The sequence below is a fragment of the Panulirus ornatus genome, chromosome 26 (assembly GCF_036320965.1).
Source record: "Panulirus ornatus isolate Po-2019 chromosome 26, ASM3632096v1, whole genome shotgun sequence".
NCBI classification, from domain to species: domain Eukaryota; kingdom Metazoa; phylum Arthropoda; class Malacostraca; order Decapoda; family Palinuridae; genus Panulirus; species Panulirus ornatus.
Window position 1 is genome coordinate 1,181,614 of NC_092249.1, and position 21,803 is coordinate 1,203,416.

At 38.4% G+C, this 21,803-nt stretch overlaps 1 protein-coding gene across 9 annotated transcripts in view; it reads right to left on the reverse strand.

Annotated features, from left to right (window-relative positions):
* Nucleotides 1-9,760: 9,760 nt before the first annotated feature.
* LOC139757392 (uncharacterized) overlaps nucleotides 9,761-21,803 on the reverse strand; it is a 72,708-nt gene continuing 60,665 nt past the window's right edge. For all 9 annotated transcript variants that reach the window (XM_071677827.1, XM_071677829.1, XM_071677828.1 and 6 more), the window contains 3 exons: nucleotides 18,672-18,931; nucleotides 14,139-14,341; nucleotides 9,761-11,362 (listed from right to left, as the gene is read on the reverse strand). In XM_071677827.1, the coding sequence (XP_071533928.1) occupies nucleotides 11,236-11,362; nucleotides 14,139-14,341; nucleotides 18,672-18,931 (590 nt within the window). In that variant the 3' untranslated portion in view covers nucleotides 9,761-11,235. The remainder of the gene's footprint in view (nucleotides 11,363-14,138; nucleotides 14,342-18,671; nucleotides 18,932-21,803) is intronic.

Here is a 21,803-nt window from a genome sequence, read left to right on the forward strand (position 1 = left end):
TGAAAAGGAAATGAAAGGATGAAGTGAAAGATGATTTTCAGTATTGTGGCCTGAACCTAAGGAGGGTAACATGCATAGAGTTCACCAGTTATTGAGACTCATTGAGCGAGTTCCCAGTTGGAACAGGTATCAGAGATATAGATAGATATGCATGCATGTGATAGAATGAATTGGAGCATTTTGGTATATGGGGGTGATATGTTGTTTGTTAGCTGAACCAGGGCATGTGAAGTGGTCAGGGGAAACCACAGAACGGTCTGTGAGGCTTGGCTGTGGTTGGTGGGTACTGCTTTCAATTCAGTGCACATGAAGGAGTGTAGATGAGAACAATTGAGGCTGTTCTGCTGTTCCTGGTGCCACCTTACTAAGATGGAAAATGATGAACAAACATGAAAAAAATATCCCTAATTGCTCTCTTGTATATAATGCACCAAAATGAGAACCCACCATACACAGCTAGACTCCATGGTTTATATTTATTGCTTCACCTGCCCTGTCTAAACTCATTCACAGTATGTACTACTCTTTATACCACAACAGTTTGGTTCATTCTAGGTAGTGTATGCCTCTCTTTCTCTTGCTTAGGCCATGATGTCCCAAAGGCTCACTCACTGCAAATGTCTTCTTAGAAATTTGATATTTGTATACATATCTAATAACCCCTTCTTTTTTATGCCAGGTCCACTGAGGATACTGCAGTACAAGCGACAAGCTTGCCAAGACCCAAGCTGTTTTTCTGTGGTGTGATGCAAGATGAACGTGTCTAGAATGTTGTGGCAAATGCTGCTTCAGCCGCAGTACACAACTGGTTCGGTGGACCTACAATATCTGGTGGCAATGCTGCATGCTCTTGCTTTTGATGTTAGTAATTTTATGATGTGAAAGGAAATTATTACTGTAGGGGATGGTTGTTACCAAAGTAAGTTTTAGAGTAATGGGTAGCAATAGTTTTGGCAAATGCTGCCTCAGCTGCAGCACACAATTGTTTTGGTGTACCTACAATGCCTAGTGGCAGTGACGCATGTTCTCTTGCTCGTAATGTTGGTGATTTGATGAAGTGTAAGGAAATTATAACCTTGGGGGTGATATTTGTTACCACATAAAGTTTGGGATTAATGAGCAGCAAGTTTTCCATTATTCTTTTCTTGCAATAGGGAGGTGGCCCCACAAAAGGACAACTGAACTGTAGAGGGAGAAATCTGTGCTTGGCTCTTTTCAGTTCATAATTTTAGAAAGTAATGATAAAGTAAGTCATAGTGGGTGAAGTGATGAAAGTTCCGGAAGTGTTGAGGAATTTGTAGAAAGAGGGGTCATTGCCTGAGAGGCATGGGCCATGATGTTATTTGGAAATTAAATGTGCTGTGAGTTGTTTTGATTGAGTAAGTAATAAAAGGGTAAGAAAAGTGTAGTAATAGGAAGAATATGGTTGAGAGAGTTGAAGAGGTTGTGTTAAAATTTTAGGTTTGGACATATTCATAGAATGAGCAAGGAGGATATATGTGTTAGAAGTGAAGGGGATAAGATAAAGGAAAGGCAAAATTGGAGATAATAAAGGAAAGACAAAATTGGAGATAATAGGGTGGAGTGAAAAAAATTTTGAGTGGGTGGGACCTGAGCATGCATGAGAGTGAGATAAGTCCTTTTTCTATGTCTGTTCCTGGTGGTACCTCAGTTATGTGAGAAACATGTTGCAAGTATGAAAGGTAAGGGTAATAATTATGATATTTTTCATGCTCACCATTTCCTGTGTGAGCAAGGTAGTGTCAAGAACAGATGACTGAGCCTTAGAGGGAAAAACTAATGTGCCTCCTTGCTCTATTCCTTCTTTTGGAAAGTAATACAGGAAGGGAGAATTATCAGCCACCCGCTCCTACCCCTTAGTCACCTGCAACATGCATCTCCCACCAAAGTTCAACCAGTCTAAAATGGATATATTCAAATTGTCTTACTTTCCTTCATGCAAAACCATGAAGCCTACAGCACTCTAAGTGGCAGCCATGAGTTGCTGAGCCATCTAAATTTGAGATTATTGACCATAGATCAAGAGAATCTCGAGAGTTGTTTTAAAGTGATTAGAGTCTTGAACATAGATTTGAAAGCCTTCAGGAATGTTGATCATACACTCTCTCTGAACTGAGGCTAGAACATTAAGTATTATGTACGACTGCAGACAAGGTTGAAGAATATTCTCCCATTTTGTAGGGTCAGTCCCTTCACAAAGTCTGGGGATTCTCAGAATCCAGAACATTTTAGGATGAAAAAACTTTTGAAATGCACTAATTATGCTGAGTAAAAAAGTCGACCATGCTATTGCAAGTATAGATACTGTAGCATGAAATGGTACCTACAATAGCCATTAGCTAACTGTACTACTCAAACTGAGTGGGTGATTGCAAGCTCTTGCTGGGTTAGAAACTCATCATCAACAAGCAAACATGACTTTTTTTATGCACACTTAATGATTCTAAAGTTCAGACCTACTTAATTACAGACACACTAAAGAATTGTTAGAAAATGAACTGGATAAGTGAAAACTGGCAAGCTATAATCATTTATTAAGCAAAAATATCAACATTGCAAAATATATTCATACATTTATATATAGAAATATATACATGTACATAAATATACATACACCCCTTTTAAGCTCTGATTATTGCTGTAAAAGTTTGCCAACATTATGCCCTACATTCTGTGTTACTGTTCCTACCTAATACAATACTGTCAACAATAATTTTGGAGTGTGGTATTGCATGGGAATCTGCTTAGTAATGTAGATGTTTGTCATGTTTATCAGTTGTTTTTTCTTTATACATTTTATGCTTTACAAAACGGTATTCAGTTTTATGATTAATCTGACTAAACATGAAAATTATATAGTCGTCTTTTTGTGCCCACAAAATATGATGACCTCTAGTAAAATTGAAATGTTAACATTTTAACATTCATGCATGTATACTGAAAAATGCCCAGCTACAACAGAAACAAATACACAACCTTTCCCTCTCAAAGATATTTGTAAACATGAACATTAGATATATATTCATTTATTTATTTTACTTTGTCACTGTCTCCCGCGTTTGTGAGGTAGCGCAAGGAAACAGACGAAGAAATGGCCCAGCCCACCCCCATACACATGTATATACATACACGTCCACACACGCAAATATACATACCTATACATCTCAATGTACACATATATATACACATACAGACATATACATATATACACATGTACATAATTCATACTGTCTGCCTTTATTTATTCCCGTCGCCATCCCGCTACACATGAAATGACAATCCCCTCGCCGTATGTGCGCAAGGTAGCACTAGGAAAAGACAACAAAGGCCATATTCGTTCACACTCAGTCTCTAGCTGTCATTTATATTGCACTGAAACCACAGCTCCCTTTCAACATCCAGGCCCCACAAAACTTTCCATGGTTTACCCCAGAGGCTTCACATGCCCTGGTTCAATCGACTGACAGCAAGTCAACCCTGGTATACCACATTGTTCCAGTGCACTCTATTCCTTGCACGCCTTTCACCCTCCTGTATGTTCAGGCCCCGATCACTCAAAATCTTTTTCACTCCATCTTCCTCATTCATTCTCTCCATGTGACCAAACCATTTCAAAACACCCTCTTCTGCTCTCTCAACCACACTCTTTTTATTTCCACGCATCTCTCTTACCCTTTCATTACTAACTCGATCAAACCACCTCACACCACTTATTGTCCTCAAACATCTCATTTCCAGCACATCCACCCTCCTCCGCACAACTCTATCTATAGCCCTCGCCTCGCAACCATGTAACATTGCTGGAACCACTATTCCTTCAAACATACCCATTTTTGCTTTGCAAGATAACTTTCTCAACTTCCACACATTTTTCAACACTCCCAGAACTTTTGCCCCCTCCCCCATCCTATGATTCACTTCGGCTTCCATGGTTCCATCCACTGCCAAATCCACTCTCAGATATCTAAAACACTTCACTTCCTCCAGTTTTTCTCCATTCAAACTTACTTCCCAATTGACTTGTCCCTCAACCCTGCTGTACCTAATAACCTTGCTCTTATTCACATTTACTCTCAGCTTTCTTCTCTCACACACTTTACCAAACTCAGTCACCAGCTTCTGCAGTTTCTCACTCGAATCAGCCACCAGCGCTGTATCATCAGCGAACAACAACTAACTCACTTCCCAAGCTCTCTCATCCACAACAGAGTGCATACTTGCCCCTCTTTCCAAAACTCTTGCATTCACCTCTCTAACAAACCCATTCATAAACAAATTAAACAACCATGGAGACCTCATGCAACCCTGCCACAAACCAACATTCACTGAGAACCAATCACTTTCCTCTCTTCCTACACATACACATGCCTTACATACTCGATAAAAACTTTTCACTGCTTCTAACAACTTGCCTCCCACACCATATATTCTTAATACCTTCCACAGAGCATCTCTATCAACTCCATCATATGCCTTCTCCAGATCTATAACTGCTGCATACAAATCCATTTGCTTTTCTAAGTATTTCTCACATACATTCTTCGAAGCAAACACCTGATGCACACATCCTCTACTACTTCTGAAACCACACTGCTCTTCCCAAGTCTGATGCTCTGTACATACTTTCACCTTCTCAGGCAATACCCTCCCATATAATTTCCCAGGAATACTCAACAAACTTATTGCTCTGTAGTTTGAACACTCACCTTTATCTCCTTTGGCTTTGTACAGTAGCACTATGCATGCATTCTGCCAATCTTCATGCACTTCACCACGATTGATACGTAAACTACATCCTTAACAACCAATCAACAACACAATCGCCCATTTTCTTAATAAATTCTACTGCTATACCATCCAAACCCACTGCCTTGCCGGATTTCACCTTCCACAAAGCTTTCACCACCTCTTCTCTCTTAACCAAACCAGCTTCCCTGACCCTCTCACTTCACACACCACCCCAACCAAAACACCCTGTATGTGCCACTCCATCATCAGACACATTCAACAAACCTTCAAAATACTCACTGCATCTCCTCACTTCATCACTGCCTGTTATTGCTTCCCCTTTTGCCCTCTTCACTGATGTTCCCATTTATCTTGTCTTACGCGTATTATTTATGTTCTTCCAAAACACCTCTTTATTCTTCCTGAAGTTTAATGATACTCTCTCACCCCATCATTACATTATGCACGAATGTTTTTTTGGCACCCATAATATGGAGTGGCTGTGTAACGATTGTGTTTTTACAAAATATTACGTTTTTTTTAGTCAAAAATACCAAAAAAAGTATACATCAGCAATATTTATGCAATGATTTCCATATCCTATGAGAATACATGGGATAAAAATGTTACATCAGAAAGTTTATTAGCCAAGGTGCATCAAGAGGTTCCAATACAATGATGCACCTTGCCATGTTGTTCTTGGTTTTCTCCATCTATACCACACAGAAACGAGTACAGAATTTTAATTTAGCCATGGGAAAATTAGCAAAATAATGATACCCAAGAAGAAAGGGCAACAATTTTTGAATCATAATACTGTACTGTAAGTATTTTTAAATGTGAATTATACAATAATGAAAGAGATGAAATGTGGGACTGTGGTAACTAAACATATGCATAATTTCATTTAAAAATTTATGACAAATTACCTTTTTTTGATTTTTCAATGATGTGTACATCCATGCACTTTCATTTCTTTTTCAGGTCCAACAAATGACAGTGCATGGCCCTTGAGGAGAGGAAGTGGTGGCCTAGGATTATTAGGTAAGTGGCACTAGAGAAAGTAAGAGGCTTGGAAAAGGACTGTAAGAGAAACCACAGTTGAAAGAAGTAAGCTGGAAATGGTTTACCCTGGGTTCTGCCATATCTGCACTATACTTGCTGTTGAAAGCCAAAACAGAATGTAAATATGTGTAAACATATAAAACGGCAGATTTAGCAAACAACAATGAAGTAATGAGTCTTATCATGTACTACCCGGTTTTTATAATGTTTTGGTTTGTGCTAGATGGGGTGATGATGCCTTTCTGAAAAACTGGATTATTCACACAGTTTGGGACAGGAATATGGGTAGTAGACATATTCTTATTATACGTGAAGTTAATTCCTACAGCTTTGAGGCTTTACTCCATGTGGGAGCAGAGTAAGGTGGACTAATTTGGGGCAGGAGTGTCTGTGATGCATTCCCTTTTTTTGTCTGTTTAACAGCGATGAAGGTGACTTTCTGCTAGTGGTGTTACCACTCACAGGTGAAGTCCAGGAACTCCTCCTACCCTACCTTATCTTACCTTTTCTGTCTCAGGATCCCCTTCGGTAGGGCTTTTGCGGCATTCAGGAAGGCCATATTTACTGGGTAGTGACCACAGGTCAAGAAGAGCTGTGATATTGTGCTTATGTTTACATGGTGTGAGTGCAGATCATTTGATAAGTGTTCATTGTCTTCAGGAAGACATTGCACCCAGGCAATTAGAGGTCTTGTGAGATGGTAAAGTGGGTGTTACCACTCACAGGTGAATCCAGGAACTCCTCCTACCCTACCTTATCTTACCTTCTCTGTCTTAGGAACCCCCTCAGTAGGGCTTTTGTGGCATTCAGGAAGGCCATGTTCACTGGGTAGTGACCAAAGGTCAAGTGCTGTGATCTTGTGCTCATGTTTACACGGTGTGAGTGCAGATCATTTGATGAGTAAGTGTTCATTGTCTTCAGTAAGACATTGCACTTTGGGAATGAGAGGTCTTGTGAGATGGTGAAGTGGGTTTTGTAATGCTGGAGAGGTGGATGGTGTCCACTAAGCAGAATGGAAAGGAAAACTCATACATGTGTGGGGTGTGTCATTTCAGAAGGGTGTATTTCTGGTGGAATGGCATGTAAGATTGAATTGGGAAGGTGGTTGATTAGTACTTTTTGAGTCAATGTGATGTGTATATGTTTAGTCTTTGTTTGTTTGAGGAAGGGGTGAGGTATGGGTAAGCTCTTTACTCTGCTTGGGATTGGTGGTTGGTTTGATTGGGAGGTGTTTAATGCTGTTACAGAGAACTAAATGCAGATCATTTTTATGTGAGGTTCAATAGAAAGTATTTCTATTTCATTGTGCAGGTGTTGAATGTTTGTTGCAAGGCACACAAAGATTATTTTGAGTGTTTTATTTTTTGTAGTTTACATCTTTGTTATGTTTGCTTTTCAAAGGTGGATGATCAGGCAGATAATGCATAATTTTTAAGATGGAGGATGTGGTTAATTTGTGGAGGACACTGAAGGAATCTTTCCTGTCAAAACAGGTGCAGGTAATTGTTCAGTGATATTTAATTTGTTTGTGGCCTTGTGTTGATGTTTGTGGTTTGGAAACTAATGTCAGTGTGTGTGTTGTACATGGCAGCCACTATGGTTAGAGTCCTACGAGAGAAAGTGGTTGTCCTCTCTGGGTTGTGGGAGGATACCGGATGGATTCAAGTTTGTTTAGGGTTAAGAGGAGGATGGAGGATTTTTAAGGGAATGCAAACATTGCCTTTAGTGAGCCGGTTTTCTAATTGCAAAATGTAGTGTTGCATGCTTGTAACTGAGTAGTGTTGAGTAGTGTTGTTGGCTATGATGTGATTGTTAGGTCATCTGCATATCAAAGGATTTTCATACTGTGGTCTGAAGGAGGTGATGAGAGGTCATCTAGAAAGAGAATAACTGACTTGGCAGCCTGCTAAAATGTTGGCTGATCATTTTTGTCATATTTTGTGTGAGGTTGTGTTAGGGTACTGTTTTAAATGCATTGTTGATATATATTGCCACTGTTACTATGAGGGAGGGGGATTGTGATTGGTTGACTGTGTTTTATTATGTGAGGTCTTTGTGTGGTTTGGTTGTGGAATAAAAATGGGGCATGTGAACCACTTGGGGTAATCCATGGAAAGTTTTGTGGGGCCTGGATGTGGAAAGGGAGCTGTGGTTTTGGTGCATTACACGTGACAGCTAGAGACTGAGTGTGAATGAATGCAGCCTTTGTTGTCTTTTCCTAGTGCTACCTCGCACGCACGTGGGTTAAGGGGGGGTGCCATTTCATGTGTGGTGGGGTGGCGACAGAAATGGATGAAGGCAGTAAGTATGAATATGTACATATATATGTCTGCGGATAGGGGAGAAAGAATACTTCCCACGTATTCCCTGCGTGTCGTAGAAGGCGACTAAAAGGGAAGGGATTGGGGGGCTGGAAATCCTCCCCTCTCAGTTTTTTAATTTTCCAAAAGATGGAACAGAGAAGGGGGCCAGGTGAGGATATTCCCTCAAAGGTCCAGTCCTCTGTTCTTAACGCTACCTTGCTAGTGCGGGAAATGGCAAATAGTATGAAAGAAAAAAAAAGATATGTCTGTATATGTATATATGTGTATATGTTGAAATGTATAGGTATATATATGTGCATGTGTGGGTGTTTATGTATATACATGTGTATGTGGGTGGGCTGGGCCATTCTTTCGTCTGTTTCCTTGCGCTACCTTGCTAATTCAGGAGACAGCGACAAAGTATAATAAATAGATATAAATATAATCTAACATCAAAAACACTTGAACTATGGTCTCATTTGCTCACATCTAATCTCAAGATGTTAAGTTTAATGTACCAAAACTAGAGACAACCATACACAGCTAACCCCAACAGGCTACTCAATGCTTTACATTCATCACTTTGTCCATAGATAGCACATCAAGTCCCATATGCCATACCGCTCCAGCTCATTCTGTCCAATACATGCCTCTGACACTACTGAATGTTTAGGTCCTCATGTTCCAAAGCCTTTCACTCTATTTTTTCATCTCTTTGGTTTACCTTTGCCCCTTGATTCAACCACTTCTGACACATGGCTTCTGTTTGTTAGTCTCTCTTCACTTATCTTCTCCATTTGAACAGATCATTTCAGCATATCCTGGCTGGTCCTCACAGTCACACTTTACTAATTACCACATCTTTCTCTGAAAGGGGCATTCTTTAAACAATCAACCTGCCTCTTTCCAGCACATGTACATGATAATAAAAATTTAATAAAGTTGAAATGAAGCAATTAGCTGAATATGCTAAAGATGCAAAATAAAATATTGTCCATTTGAAAGAGGAGGAAAGGAGTTGTACTGCATGTTGCTGGTACAAAGCATTCAGCTTATCTGCCTTATTTTTTTTCCAGTTCATTGCAAATTCAGGGCAAATTGTGATTACCTAGTGATTCTGGTTATGCCTTTATTTTATTCCCAGTTAAACCACATCATCAAGGCTGAAGTATCTCCTTAAGGTATAAAATCTCAGATATATAATGAAATGAATTAATTTAATCTCTGATAATTTCAAAGCATACTTATAGAAACAGTAACCTTAATCACATCAGATTACTGCCAAACAGTGACTAGCACATAATCAATCAGTCAGTGAATGATGTAATTACAACCTTAACAAAAAAGTAACAAATGTGGACATTAGTTCCTTTTACTTATGAATACTTCTGAGTTCCAAGTTTGCATCATACAACTTACATTCATAACAAAAGAAACAGATATCTGCCCAATGATAATTTTACTACATAATCCATGGGCATTGCAAGTAGATGAGTATCTTAGATGTGTGGTGAAAGCCCAATAGGAAGCAGCTACTTAGAATAGTTTTCTCCGGATATGTCTGTCAAGTAAATGTCTTTATAGAATTAGGATATGTCTATCAAGTAAATGTCTTTATAGAACAGGTTTGTTCTCAAATTGCATTTGTAAAAGGCATATTTATTGAAAAGTATATATACAGCTTTTATATTAAAAAATAAAGTTATGATATATGGATGACATGCATGGATAGTACACACATGATTGGAATATTTCAAATTTGCTCACGGAATCTTATTGTCTTCATTCATTTTTAAAAGGCACTTACGAAATATCAAGAAAAAGTAACTGGGAGGTGTACATAAAAAATGCAGTGACCTGCATAGTAACATTTTCTTGCATTTTAAAGGTGAAATTAAATATACAAAAGGCATTTACACAGTTTTAAATATGCATATATGATTATTCTAATAAAAGTAATATCTGTAATGATTTTTTATAACATATCACCACCAGTTTTCAAAAGATATATTTATGCCAGTGATCTTCATCAGTTACAAAATCATACTGTAAGATACTACTACCAAATACCCTTTGTGAAGACCATGGAGGAAAAATTCTTTTGCTGGCTGTTTCTTAACTAATGGTTTTGGAAGCTAATTACTCTTACGTTAAAAGACTATGAGATTTTATATGTTGGAAAAATGCAGTTGTAAAACACAGCCTTCGACTTCGAGTATTGACTTACTAAAACAAAATTTAAACTGTATCAACAAGCTGCATAAAGTAACAGTGAATATTGTTATTTCCTATCAAATATAGTTCAAAGTTTTTGATCAGCCTTTTCACTACCTCAGGATAAGGCTCTCTAAAGACTGGCACAAAAATGTATAATCATCATACCCACAATAAGCAGTCAATTTGTTGTCCAATTTAATCAGAGCACATAACTGAGTTAAAAACCACCAATACTCTGAGTTAACACCAATAATGGAGATGTCCTTGATTTTCTTCTTAATGTAATAAGAAAAGTCATATAAAAAAAACTATACAGAATCCTGGAGCCAATTCATTGACTACCTTCTTCCTAATGCCTTAACAATCATCTGTGTACTTTAATTTTAATACATGGTTATTGCACATGATAAAATGTAACAAACTTGATCAAGATTAAAAATTTCATACAGCATATCAAATATTTATGTATTTGTTGCAATATTTATGTACAAAAATAACAGGCTGCATACTTATTCAGTACATTTATATATTCAGTAGCATTTTAAAATCAGAGAAATTATGGTAATCTTCAAAGCAATATTTTCTCGTGGTTATCAAAATATAAAAACTTTCCATGACTTAAAGTAAATCTATCTATAATCATAACAGAACTAAATTTCTGGAGAATGATATAGTGACAGAATCAGTTACTATATACCAAGAAGTCCAAAATCAAATACATTTATTTGGTCTGTCACTACCACTAAAACACCTAATTAAACGTTGGTAATAAGGAAATCTTAATACAACACGTTTGATAACAGATCTCAGTATAAAGAATTTCCTAAACATAATCTCTGTGAAAGATTTGAAAACAACCACAACAACCATAGGAACATGAAAAAATAAGAAACTTAAAAAATTAGGACACTGGTAACGAAGCTGGTAGAGAAGTTGGTGTCTGTGAGGAAGTCAATGGTGGTGATACAGCTTCTGAACTTACTGGTTTCTTTAAGCTCATACTGTAAGTCACTTTTCTGGCTGTGAACCTATGTAAGAAAATTGGGATATTATAAAGAAAATCAAAGACTACTTTCATTTTACACATGACAAATAATAATGAGATACATTTTGAAGATGTAAGCTGCATAAGATCCAAATTAAGATCTCTTAGCTAGCCTTTCTGGTCTTTCTATCAATATATTTATTATAAATAGTGTTTTCCTTTATACGTTTGCCATTTCCTGTGTCAGTGAATAGTGCCACGAACAGACATACAAATGGCCTCATTATTCATTCACATCTACACTGGTTGTCATGTATATTGCATTGAAACAAGAGGTGTCTCCCCTTCACCCACCCACCCACATATCTAGGCCCCTGAAAACTTTTCATGGTTTCCCCTGATTGCTTTATATATCCTGGTTCAGCCCACTGCCAGCACATCATCCCCTGCATACCACACTGCTCCTTTTCTCTCCATCCCTTGAAAACCTCACACCCCCCTGCATGTTCAGGCCCTGAACCCTCAATGTATCTTTCACTCCATATCTCCACCTCCTTCTTGGTTCCATCCCTTTTCCTTTTTCAGTACACTTCTGACATGTATACCCTCTAAGTCATCTTTTCCATACATCCAAACCATTTCTGCACATCCTTTTTGTCTCAAACATACCGTTCTTATTGCCACACCTGTCTCATGCTATCATTTCTTGTACAATTTGTTTAAAACAATACATGTAGTATTGTTTTAAACAATTTCTTTCCAGCACATCTACCTCTTCAGATTTTTGTCTAAAGCCCAAGTTTTGTATCCATACAGCACTGACAGGTCTACTTAATCATCAAACAAAACCATCTTTGCCCTTAAAGACAGTGACCTTTCTTTCCACAAATTTTTCAGTGTGCCCAGGACCTTTGCACCCTCGGCTTGCTATAGCTCACTTAACTTCTTGTGATCTCTTCACAACCAAATCTACTACCAGGTGTCTAGAAGGCTTGTATTGAGCTCAAAACATTTTGTAACTTTAACACTGGTGTTTTAGTATACCTGATATAATTCTTAAAGTTTATTTGTATAATAAAGGCCTTCCTTGCCATTGATTTAAGATTTCCTGTTTAAAAATTCTTGAATGAAGCAGCTTAAAGTGAAGACAGGTACGAATGAAGTAGTTTAAAGTGAAGACAAGTACGAATGAAATAGTTGAAAGTGAGGACAGGTATCCATAGTAAAAGGGGGGTTATATTCCAAATCCCTTTTCCTACACTTGGTACAATATTCTAAGTTTTGGACAATGCAAAAAATAAAACATTGAAGATAAAAGAAAATAAAGCTACTGACAAAGTAAATAAAAGAGTATTACCTACTAATACAGGCCACAATTTTCAGCCCTAAAGGTTGTTTGGTCACCATTTTAGAACCAAATTTTTATGCATTATAGCTTACAATCCTATAAAAGCATGGTATATTTGTGATAATACTAGTATATGGAACTATGGAAGTGGCTGTGAGTCATAAAGTTGGTTAGGAGGTGAATGTTTTTGGAGCACTGAGAAATGTGCGGAAAGAGAGGTCATTATCTACGAGGGCAAAACTGATTATGCTTTAAAGTATAGTAGTCCCAGTGATGATGTATGGATGTGAGGCATGTGCAGAGGAGGAAGGACAGATGAACTGAAAATGAGCTGTTCAAGGACAGTATGTGATGCATGGGATAAAGTGAATTAGCGAAATGTGGCATATAGGGGGCAACATGCTGTCACTGGACTGAACCAGGGCATATGAAGTAGCTGGGGGAAGACATGGAAAGGTCTGTAGGGCCTGGTTGTGGATATGAGGTTATGGTTTCTGTGCATTACACATGATGGATAGAGAATGGATGTGAGTGAATGCTGCTTTTCATCATCTATTTGTGGTGTTACCTCACTATTTCTTTTTCTTCCTTGATTGTTTGCTGTTTCTCATGTTAATAAAGTAATGCCAGGAACAAAGACAGGCTGCATTCGCTCACATCCGTTCTCTATTTGTCATGTGCAATGTACCAAAAACAGAAACAAGTTTTTATGTTCCTTAGTTCACTTTAGAATTTTAATGCTAGATTTACCATTGAAATGTGTTTCTCCTGATTGTTTTATGGTGAGTTTACTCTGGTACTGCTTAGCATCACTATAATGGTTGTTACCATTTTGAAGCTAAATGACTTTAATAATATACCACTTTTATTTTTACCTTTGAAATGCACCATATTTGTGATATTAATTTTTTTGTATTTCCTAGTTCATTTTTTTTTTTTTTATGATTGTGAGTTTAATCTTGCAGTGCTTGGCATTACTATGATGTAGATCACCACTTTAAAAGCCAAACATTACCGCTTCTCAAGCCAAATTTCTTTAGTAATCAACAAAACTCCTAGGAAAATGAAAGAACACCCTTCCCACCTTTCATCTGTTTTTCAAAACCTGTTGCAAAGGGAATAACACAAGCAGACTGCAATACCATTCCAGTACCAAAGGAACAAGGTTACACACCAGATCCACCATTAACTTTGGATAATAGCTTTTGACCTCATGTGAGGACAGGGCAAAGGTACATACATCCAATGCATTTCCTTCCTTACACTAGCACATACAGTAACTATTAAAAATTCCAAGTGAAAAAAAAAAATCCTGCTTTAAACCTTTGAAGGCATCATGGATATCAACAGATGAAAAATTTTTAAAGTTCTTTATGGTATACATCTTTGACTAACATATGGAATGAAAAGGCAGAACTAGGTGATTAAAATTCTTGATCAAATAAAAAAGATACTGAATAAAACAACTAACCTTGATGTGGAGTTGTCAAATACGAGGGTATATATTCCAGATTGCTTTGTATCCAAACGACCTCTGACTGCAGCACCTTGAGTTGAAGCTACTCTGGTTGTTGGAATTAAAATGCGCTGTTCACAAGCTGCAGGATTATCATCCCCTACTGATCTTTCAGGACTTTCAACATGAGGCTGATGAAGCACAGCAAATGAAACATTCTGAAAAAGGCAGGTACTGATTTAGTATTATTTATTGAAGACAACAGTGCACCACAGTCATTAAGACACATGAAACATGACAGCTAGAGACAGTGTGAACAAACGTGGCCTTTGTTGTCTTTTCCTCGCGCTACCTCGTGCGCACGTGGGGGGAGGGTGGTGCCATTTCACGTGTGGCGGGTTGGCGACAGAAATGGATGAAGGCAACAAGCATGAATATGTACATGTGTATATATGATATGTCTGTGTATGTGTATGTATAGGTATGTATATGTGCGTGTGTGGACGTTTATGTATATACATGTGTATGTGGGTGGGTTGGGCCATTCTTTCGTCTGTTTCCTTGCACTACCTCGCTAACGCGGGAGACAGCTTGGGAGGGGAGTCAGTTGTTGTTTGCTGATGATACAGCGCTGGTGGCTGATTCAGGTGAGAAACTGTAGTAGCTGGTGGCTGAGTTTGGTAAAGTGTGTGAAAGAAGAAAGCTGAGAGTAAATATGAATAAGAGCAAGGTTATTAGGTACAGTAGGGTTGTGGGACAATTCACTTGGGATGTAAGTTTGAATGGAGAAAAACTGGAGGAAGTGAAGTGTTTTAGATATCTGGGAGTGGATTTAGCAGCGGATGGAACCATGGAAGCGGAAGTGAGTCACAGGGTGGGGGAGGGGGCGAAGGTTCTGGGAGTGTTGAAGAATGTATGGAAGGCGAGAACATTACCTCAGAAAGCAAAAATGGGTATGTTTGAAGGATTAGTGGTTCCAACAATGTTATATGGTTGTGAAGCGTGGGCTATAGACAGGGTTGTGCAGAGGAGGGTGGATGTGTTGGAAATGAGATGTTTGAGGACAAAGTGTGGTGTCAAGTGGTTTGATCGAGTAAGTAATGAAAGGGTAAGAGATATGTGTGGTAATAAAAAGAGTGTGGTTGAGAGAGCAGAAGAGGGTGTGTTGAAATGGTTTGGACATATGGAGAGAAAGAGTGAGGACAGGTTGACAAAGAGAATATAAGTGTCAGAGGTGGAGGGAACAAGAAGTGGGAGACCAAATTGGAGGTGGACGAATGGAGTGGAAAAGCTTTCAAGAGATCAGGCCTGAACATACAGGAGGGTGAGAAGCATGCAAGAAATTCAGTGAATTGGAACGATTTGGTGTACTGAGGTTGATGTGCTGTCAGTGGACTGAATCAGGGCTTGTGAAACATCTGGGGTAAGCCATGGAAAGGGAAGGGTTGAAGGTTCTGAGAGTGTTGAAGAATGTATGGAAGGCGAGAACATTACCTCAGAAAGCAAAAATGGGTACGTTTGAAGCAGTAGTAGTTCCAACAATATTATAAGGTTATGAAGCATGGGCACTAGATAAGGTTGTCCGGAGGAGTGTAGATGTGTTGGAAATGAGATGTTTGAGGACAAAGTGTGGTGTCAAGTGGTTTGATCGAGTAAGTAATGAAAGGATAAGAGAGATATGTGGTAATAAAAAGAGTGTAGTTGAGAGAGCAGAAGAGGGTGTGTTGAAATGGTTTGGACATATGGAGAGAAAGAGTGAGGACAGGTTGACAAAGAGAATATAAGTGTCAGAGGTGGAGGGAACAAGAAGTGGGAGACCAAATTGGAGGTCGAAGGATGGAGTGAAAAAGATTTTGAGCGATCAGGCCTGAACATACAGGAGGGTGAGAAGCATGCAAGAAATTCAGTGAATTGGAACGATTTGGTGTACTGAGGTTGATGTGCTGTCAGTGGACTGAATCAGGGCTTGTGAAACATCTGGGGTAAGCCATGGAAAGGGAAGGGTTGAAGGTTCTGAGAGTGTTGAAGAATGTGTGGAAGGCAAAAACTTTATCTCAGAGAGCAAAAATGGATATGTTTGAAGGAAAAGTGATTCCAACAATGTTATATGGTTGTGAAGCGTGGGCTATAGACAGGGTTGTGCAGAGGAGGGTGGATGTGTTGGAAATGAGATGTTTGAGGACAAAGTGTGGTGTCAAGTGGTTTGATCGAGTAAGTAATGAAAGGATAAGAGAGATATGTGGTAATAAAAAGAGTGTAGTTGAGAGAGCAGAAGAGGGTGTGTTGAAATGGTTTGGACATATGGAGAGAAAGAGTGAGGACAGGTTGACAAAGAGAATATAAGTGTCAGAGGTGGAGGGAACAAGAAGTGGGAGACCAAATTGGAGGTGGACGAATGGAGTGGAAAAGCTTTCAAGAGATCAGGCCTGAACATACAGGAGGGTGAGAAGCATGCAAGAAATTCAGTGAATTGGAACGATTTGGTGTACTGAGGTTGATGTGCTGTCAGTGGACTGAATCAGGGCTTGTGAAACATCTGGGGTAAGCCATGGAAAGGGAAGGGTTGAAGGTTCTGAGAGTGTTGAAGAATGTGTGGAAGGCAAAAACTTTATCTCAGAGAGCAAAAATGGATATGTTTGAAGGAAAAGTGATTCCAACAATGTTATATGGTTGCGAGGCATGGGCTACAGATAGGGGATGCTATTACATATGTGGCGGGTAGCAACAGGAATGGATGAAGGCAGCAAGTATTGATATGTACATGTGTATATATGATATGTCTGTGTATGTGTATGTATAGGTATGTATATGTGCGTGTGTGGACGTTTATGTATATACATGTGTATGTGGGTGGGTTGGGCCATTCTTTCGTCTGTTTCCTTGCACTACCTCGCTAACGCGGGAGACAGCTTGGGAAGTGAGTCAGTTGCTGTTCTCTGATGATACAGCACTGGTGGCAGATTCAAGTGAGAGACTGTGTAAGTTGGTGACTGAGTTTGGAAAAGTGTGTGAAAGGAGAAAATTGAGAGTAAAAATGTGAATAAGAGCAAGGTTATTAGGTTTGCTAGGGTTGAGGGACAAGTTAGTTGGGATGTAAGTTTGAATGGAGAAAAATTGGAGGAAGAAGTGTTTTAGATATCTGAGAGTTGACTTGGCAGCAAATGTAACCATGAAAGCGAAGTGAGTCATAGGGTGGGGAAGGGGCAAAGGTTCTGGTAGCAATGAAGAATATGTGGAAGGGGAGAATGTTATCTCAAAAAGCAAAAATGGGTACGTTTGAAGCAGTAGTAGTTCCAACAATATTATAAGGTTATGAAGCATGGGCACTAGATAAGGTTGTCCGGAGGAGTGTAGATGTGTTGGAAATGAAATGTTTGAGGACAGTATGTGGTGTGAAGTGGTTTGAATGAGTAAGTAATGAAAGGATAAGAGAGATATGTGGTAATAAAAAGAGTGTAGTTGAGAGAGCAGAAGAGGGTGTGTTGAAATGGTTTGGACATATGGAGAGAAAGAGTGAGGACAGGTTGACAAAGAGAATATAAGTGTCAGAGGTGGAGGGAACAAGGAGATAGGGGAGACCAAATTGGAGGTGGATGAATGGAGTGGAAAAGCTTTCAAGAGATCAGGGCCTGAACATACAGGAGGGTGAGAAGCATGCAAGAAATTCAGTGAATTGGAACGATTTGGTGTACTGAGGTTGATGTGCTGTCAGTGGACTGAATCAGGGCTTGTGAAACATCTGGGGTAAGCCATGGAAAGGGAAGGGTTGAAGGTTCTGAGAGTGTTGAAGAATGTGTGGAAGGCAAAAACTTTATCTCAGAGAGCAAAAATGGATATGTTTGAAGGAAAAGTGATTCCAACAATGTTATACGGTTGTGAGGCATGGGCTACAGATAGGGGGATGCTATTACATATGTGGCGGGGTAGCAACAGGAATGGATGAAGGCAGCAAGTATTGATATGTACATGTGCATATATGTATATGTATATGTCTATGTGTTTCTTTTCTTTCACACTATTCGCCATTTCCCGCGATAGCGAGGTAGCGTTAAGAACAGAGGACTGGGCCTTTGAGGGAATATCCTCACCTGGCCCCCTTCTCTGTTCCTTCTTTTGGAAAATTTATGTATATACATGTGTATGTGGGTGGGTTGGGCCATTTCCTCAGGTGTTTCCCTTATTCATTTATTTATTGTATTTTCTCACTTCTGGGAACCTAGATGGGGATAATACAAGTTATGGCAACCTGAACAAAAATTACCTGATCATTTTGGAACATAAATCACCTATCAAAATTTTTCTTAACACTGTCACTTCCACACAGCTAGGTAATCAGTCATGAAAGTATTCTTAGTATGGAGAGAACAAAGTCTAATAGGAATTAGTAGAACATTAAGACCATCCTTTGTCCTTTTAATGTTACTACCAGAGGAAGGTTATTTTAAATTCAGACTTGGCCAAAAGATAAAATGGAATGAGTTTTTTCTTTTAATCTTACACTTCACTGAATATTTATCTGATCTGTAAGCATTATAATTCTCAACTTACTTCAGCATTTGTAGGTGGTGACGTAGACAAAGTGTCTATGGTGAGGATGTCCTCAGTGGCTCGAGTTTCTGTTATGACATCACTGTTGCTCGGAGGTGATCCACTACTTGGACTTGATGACAATCTGGAGCTCTGTACCTCATCATCAGATATTACAGCATATTCATCACAGTCAGTTTGTTGGGAGTCAGTAGGAAGTGGGTGTGTTGTGCTTGGGGTCTGAATTGTTGAAAGTTTACCTTCCAACAAACTTCCATCTACTGATGAATAATAGATAACAGGAAATAATTAAAAACTCAAGGAATAATTGAAACCTAGGATATTTTGCATTCTCTAAAGATGAGATTTATATGTTAATGTCTGGTAAGAAAAAAATACAAGGGTGATTCGGAGAGAATTAGGTTTAATGTAGATGAAGTAGCATAACTACCTGTGGAGGTGTGTAACTGTACTTTTAGCAGACTTATAGTTCACTCTGTAAAACATGATCATGGATGAAAGACCTATAAATTTCAAATGAAGTGGGGTTATTTGTTAATGAATGACTCTTGGCAACCTTGTTGGAGGATAACCAGTTTAGTTGTATTCTGTAAAACAGTATTAACATTCTAGTGATATGTATGAAGCATAGTCTCAAATATCCTTATGAAGCAGTCTCATATGTCCTTATACTTTGATGTGGGAAAGTTTTGAATATATTGAAAGTTTTGGTAAGCATCACTCTGGGAACAGTAGATCAGCTATTCAGCATCCTTGAGATGGTATAGCCATCTACAAGCTACTCAAGTGGATAGTAGAAACATTAAAACTTCTCAAATGATGATCAACTATTTTTATCACGGGAGTAATAAAAGTTTTAGGGCTGTTGCAACATTAGTCCCTGGACATGGGGAATATCAAGGAGAGTGTCTTCTGTTCCAGTGAGGACAGCTAACTGGAGGAGAAAGTGATTTTTACTGCTAAGCCTCAATTTTTCTTGTATCCATCCTCCACTCATGATATAAGTGATGCCCTAAATGATTTTAATGTGACCACTATTGTTAAGAGAGTCATTTATAAGACATCCTTGTGCCCCAGGTTTTACTACAAATGTCAGAGGCCCTGTACTGGATTTTCAAGGTAATTATGTAATTTCTGGGGGAATTTTTTCATTAGTGGGCACTGTTCCTTGCACCATAAGGCACATGAGCTGTGGCTGGACTTCTTTGTGCTGTAGGCATTCGTACATTGGTGTAGTAAGGAGAAATGCCAATAAGGGTAAGGCTACACAGTGCCACCGCTTGTGGCTTATAACCTCAATTTTAGACAGGTTTGTCATGGGTATAAATATATATATATACTCTGATGGAGATTGCTCACTCTTCTTTTAGGACTTGCATTTGTTTGCCATTTCACCCTTCTTGCTTTCCCTGGCCCACCGTACCTTTCCCCTAACCATTCCTGCCCCTCCTTCCCCATCCCTCTTTTGTCTTTTTTCTCTCTATCCCTGTTAATCATATCATTTAAATAAAAACTGCTGTATATCCATTTTTTAAAAATAATGGTATGTTTGAATAGTTTATTATTTAATTTGAAAGTGATAAAAATTTGCTCATAAATAATATTTTCATATGATTCTTAATCATTCTTAATCATGTGTGTGTAAGATACAGCCCTAAAAATGTTTATATTCTCATGTGAAATTTTACATCCTTTCGGGATGCACAGACAACACCTAAACACAAAATAACTGCACTCCAAACTGTGCCTTACCTTCCTGGTCTTCTATCCTCTCAAAAGCAAATATAACAAAGCTGCAAACCACACACAGTAGTGCACTCACAACTAAATAAACAGTTTTCCAAACCCATTCATCAGAAAGGAAATATGTCTAGGTTGTCCATAGTTTGTGCTGTTTTGCTTAACTTTGTTTTGCTATAGCACTCTTTTCATGTTGATACTTTAATTTGCATAGCTCCATATTATTCACTCTAATGCTCTCTGTGGTTAAACTGAATGTAATTAAATAAACTGAAGCAGGTGAATGCCAACCTAAGATCTGTAGAGCTTTGTCATTGGCTGGATCAGTTGCAAGAACAATTCTTTAAAAAATGCAGAGAAAATAAAAGAATGTTGTATGATTGTAACTTCTTTATATGCTCTGATAAAGAAGTATAGTTCCAGTAATCATAGATGTGGAAAGACTCATCTGTATTTGGAATGAGGATATAACTCGATGCCATAATTGAGTTTTTGTTTATTCAGGGAAAGGATAAGTGTCTGTATGAGAATCTAAACAAAGAGTATCTTGGTCTGATGAGCCTTTAAAATGCTAGCTCGGATGGCTAAACAGGTTTAACCTCAAAACAGTTTTTTCTCTTATTTTCTTATTACAACCCATAAAGGACTGTTTTCACTGTCCCATGATGATTTAATGCTTCCCTCCTCTGTTTAAAATCCCAGCTGATGTTTGCTTTCACTAATTATCTTCAGATGTCTATAGCCACTTTCTACCATGATTGGAAAAATATCACTACAGAAAATCAAAGCGAGCACACATGTTAGGTGTGAAGCCAGATGTATGCACTCACTGTTGTAGTTAATTTTGGGATAAATACTATATGAAGGGGAGGAGTGTTGCTATTTTTGGTGGAAATAATACTGACTTCATTTATTTATGTAAATAGTTTTCTGTGTTGAAATGACATGGAACATAATTATCTGTGTAAAAATGAGTAAAATATATGAGAGATATGTAAAAAATAGTACATACAGCATGAATTCATGTCTCAAAAAATCAAAATATGTAGAATGTTCTCAGGTATATACAGAATGCAGTTATACTTGCAAAAAAAAAAAAAAAATAATCATTGCATACTTACAGAGATCAGGGGCAGCCATGCTGCCAATAGAGACCCTCTCCTGTCCACCCAAAACTGTCCTGTCCCATATCAACATGAGGCACATATACCAAGGCAAGTATACCAATTTTTGGGGGGTGTTTTCTTTAACAAGGTACAATAGACATATTTGTACTAAAAAAGAATTGTAAGATTTTTTCACATAGGGGATAAACCATGGTGGCTATACAGTTTTTGAAAGATAAGAGGCATGGTTACTCCAACCTCATTAATACAGGTACACCACCGATTT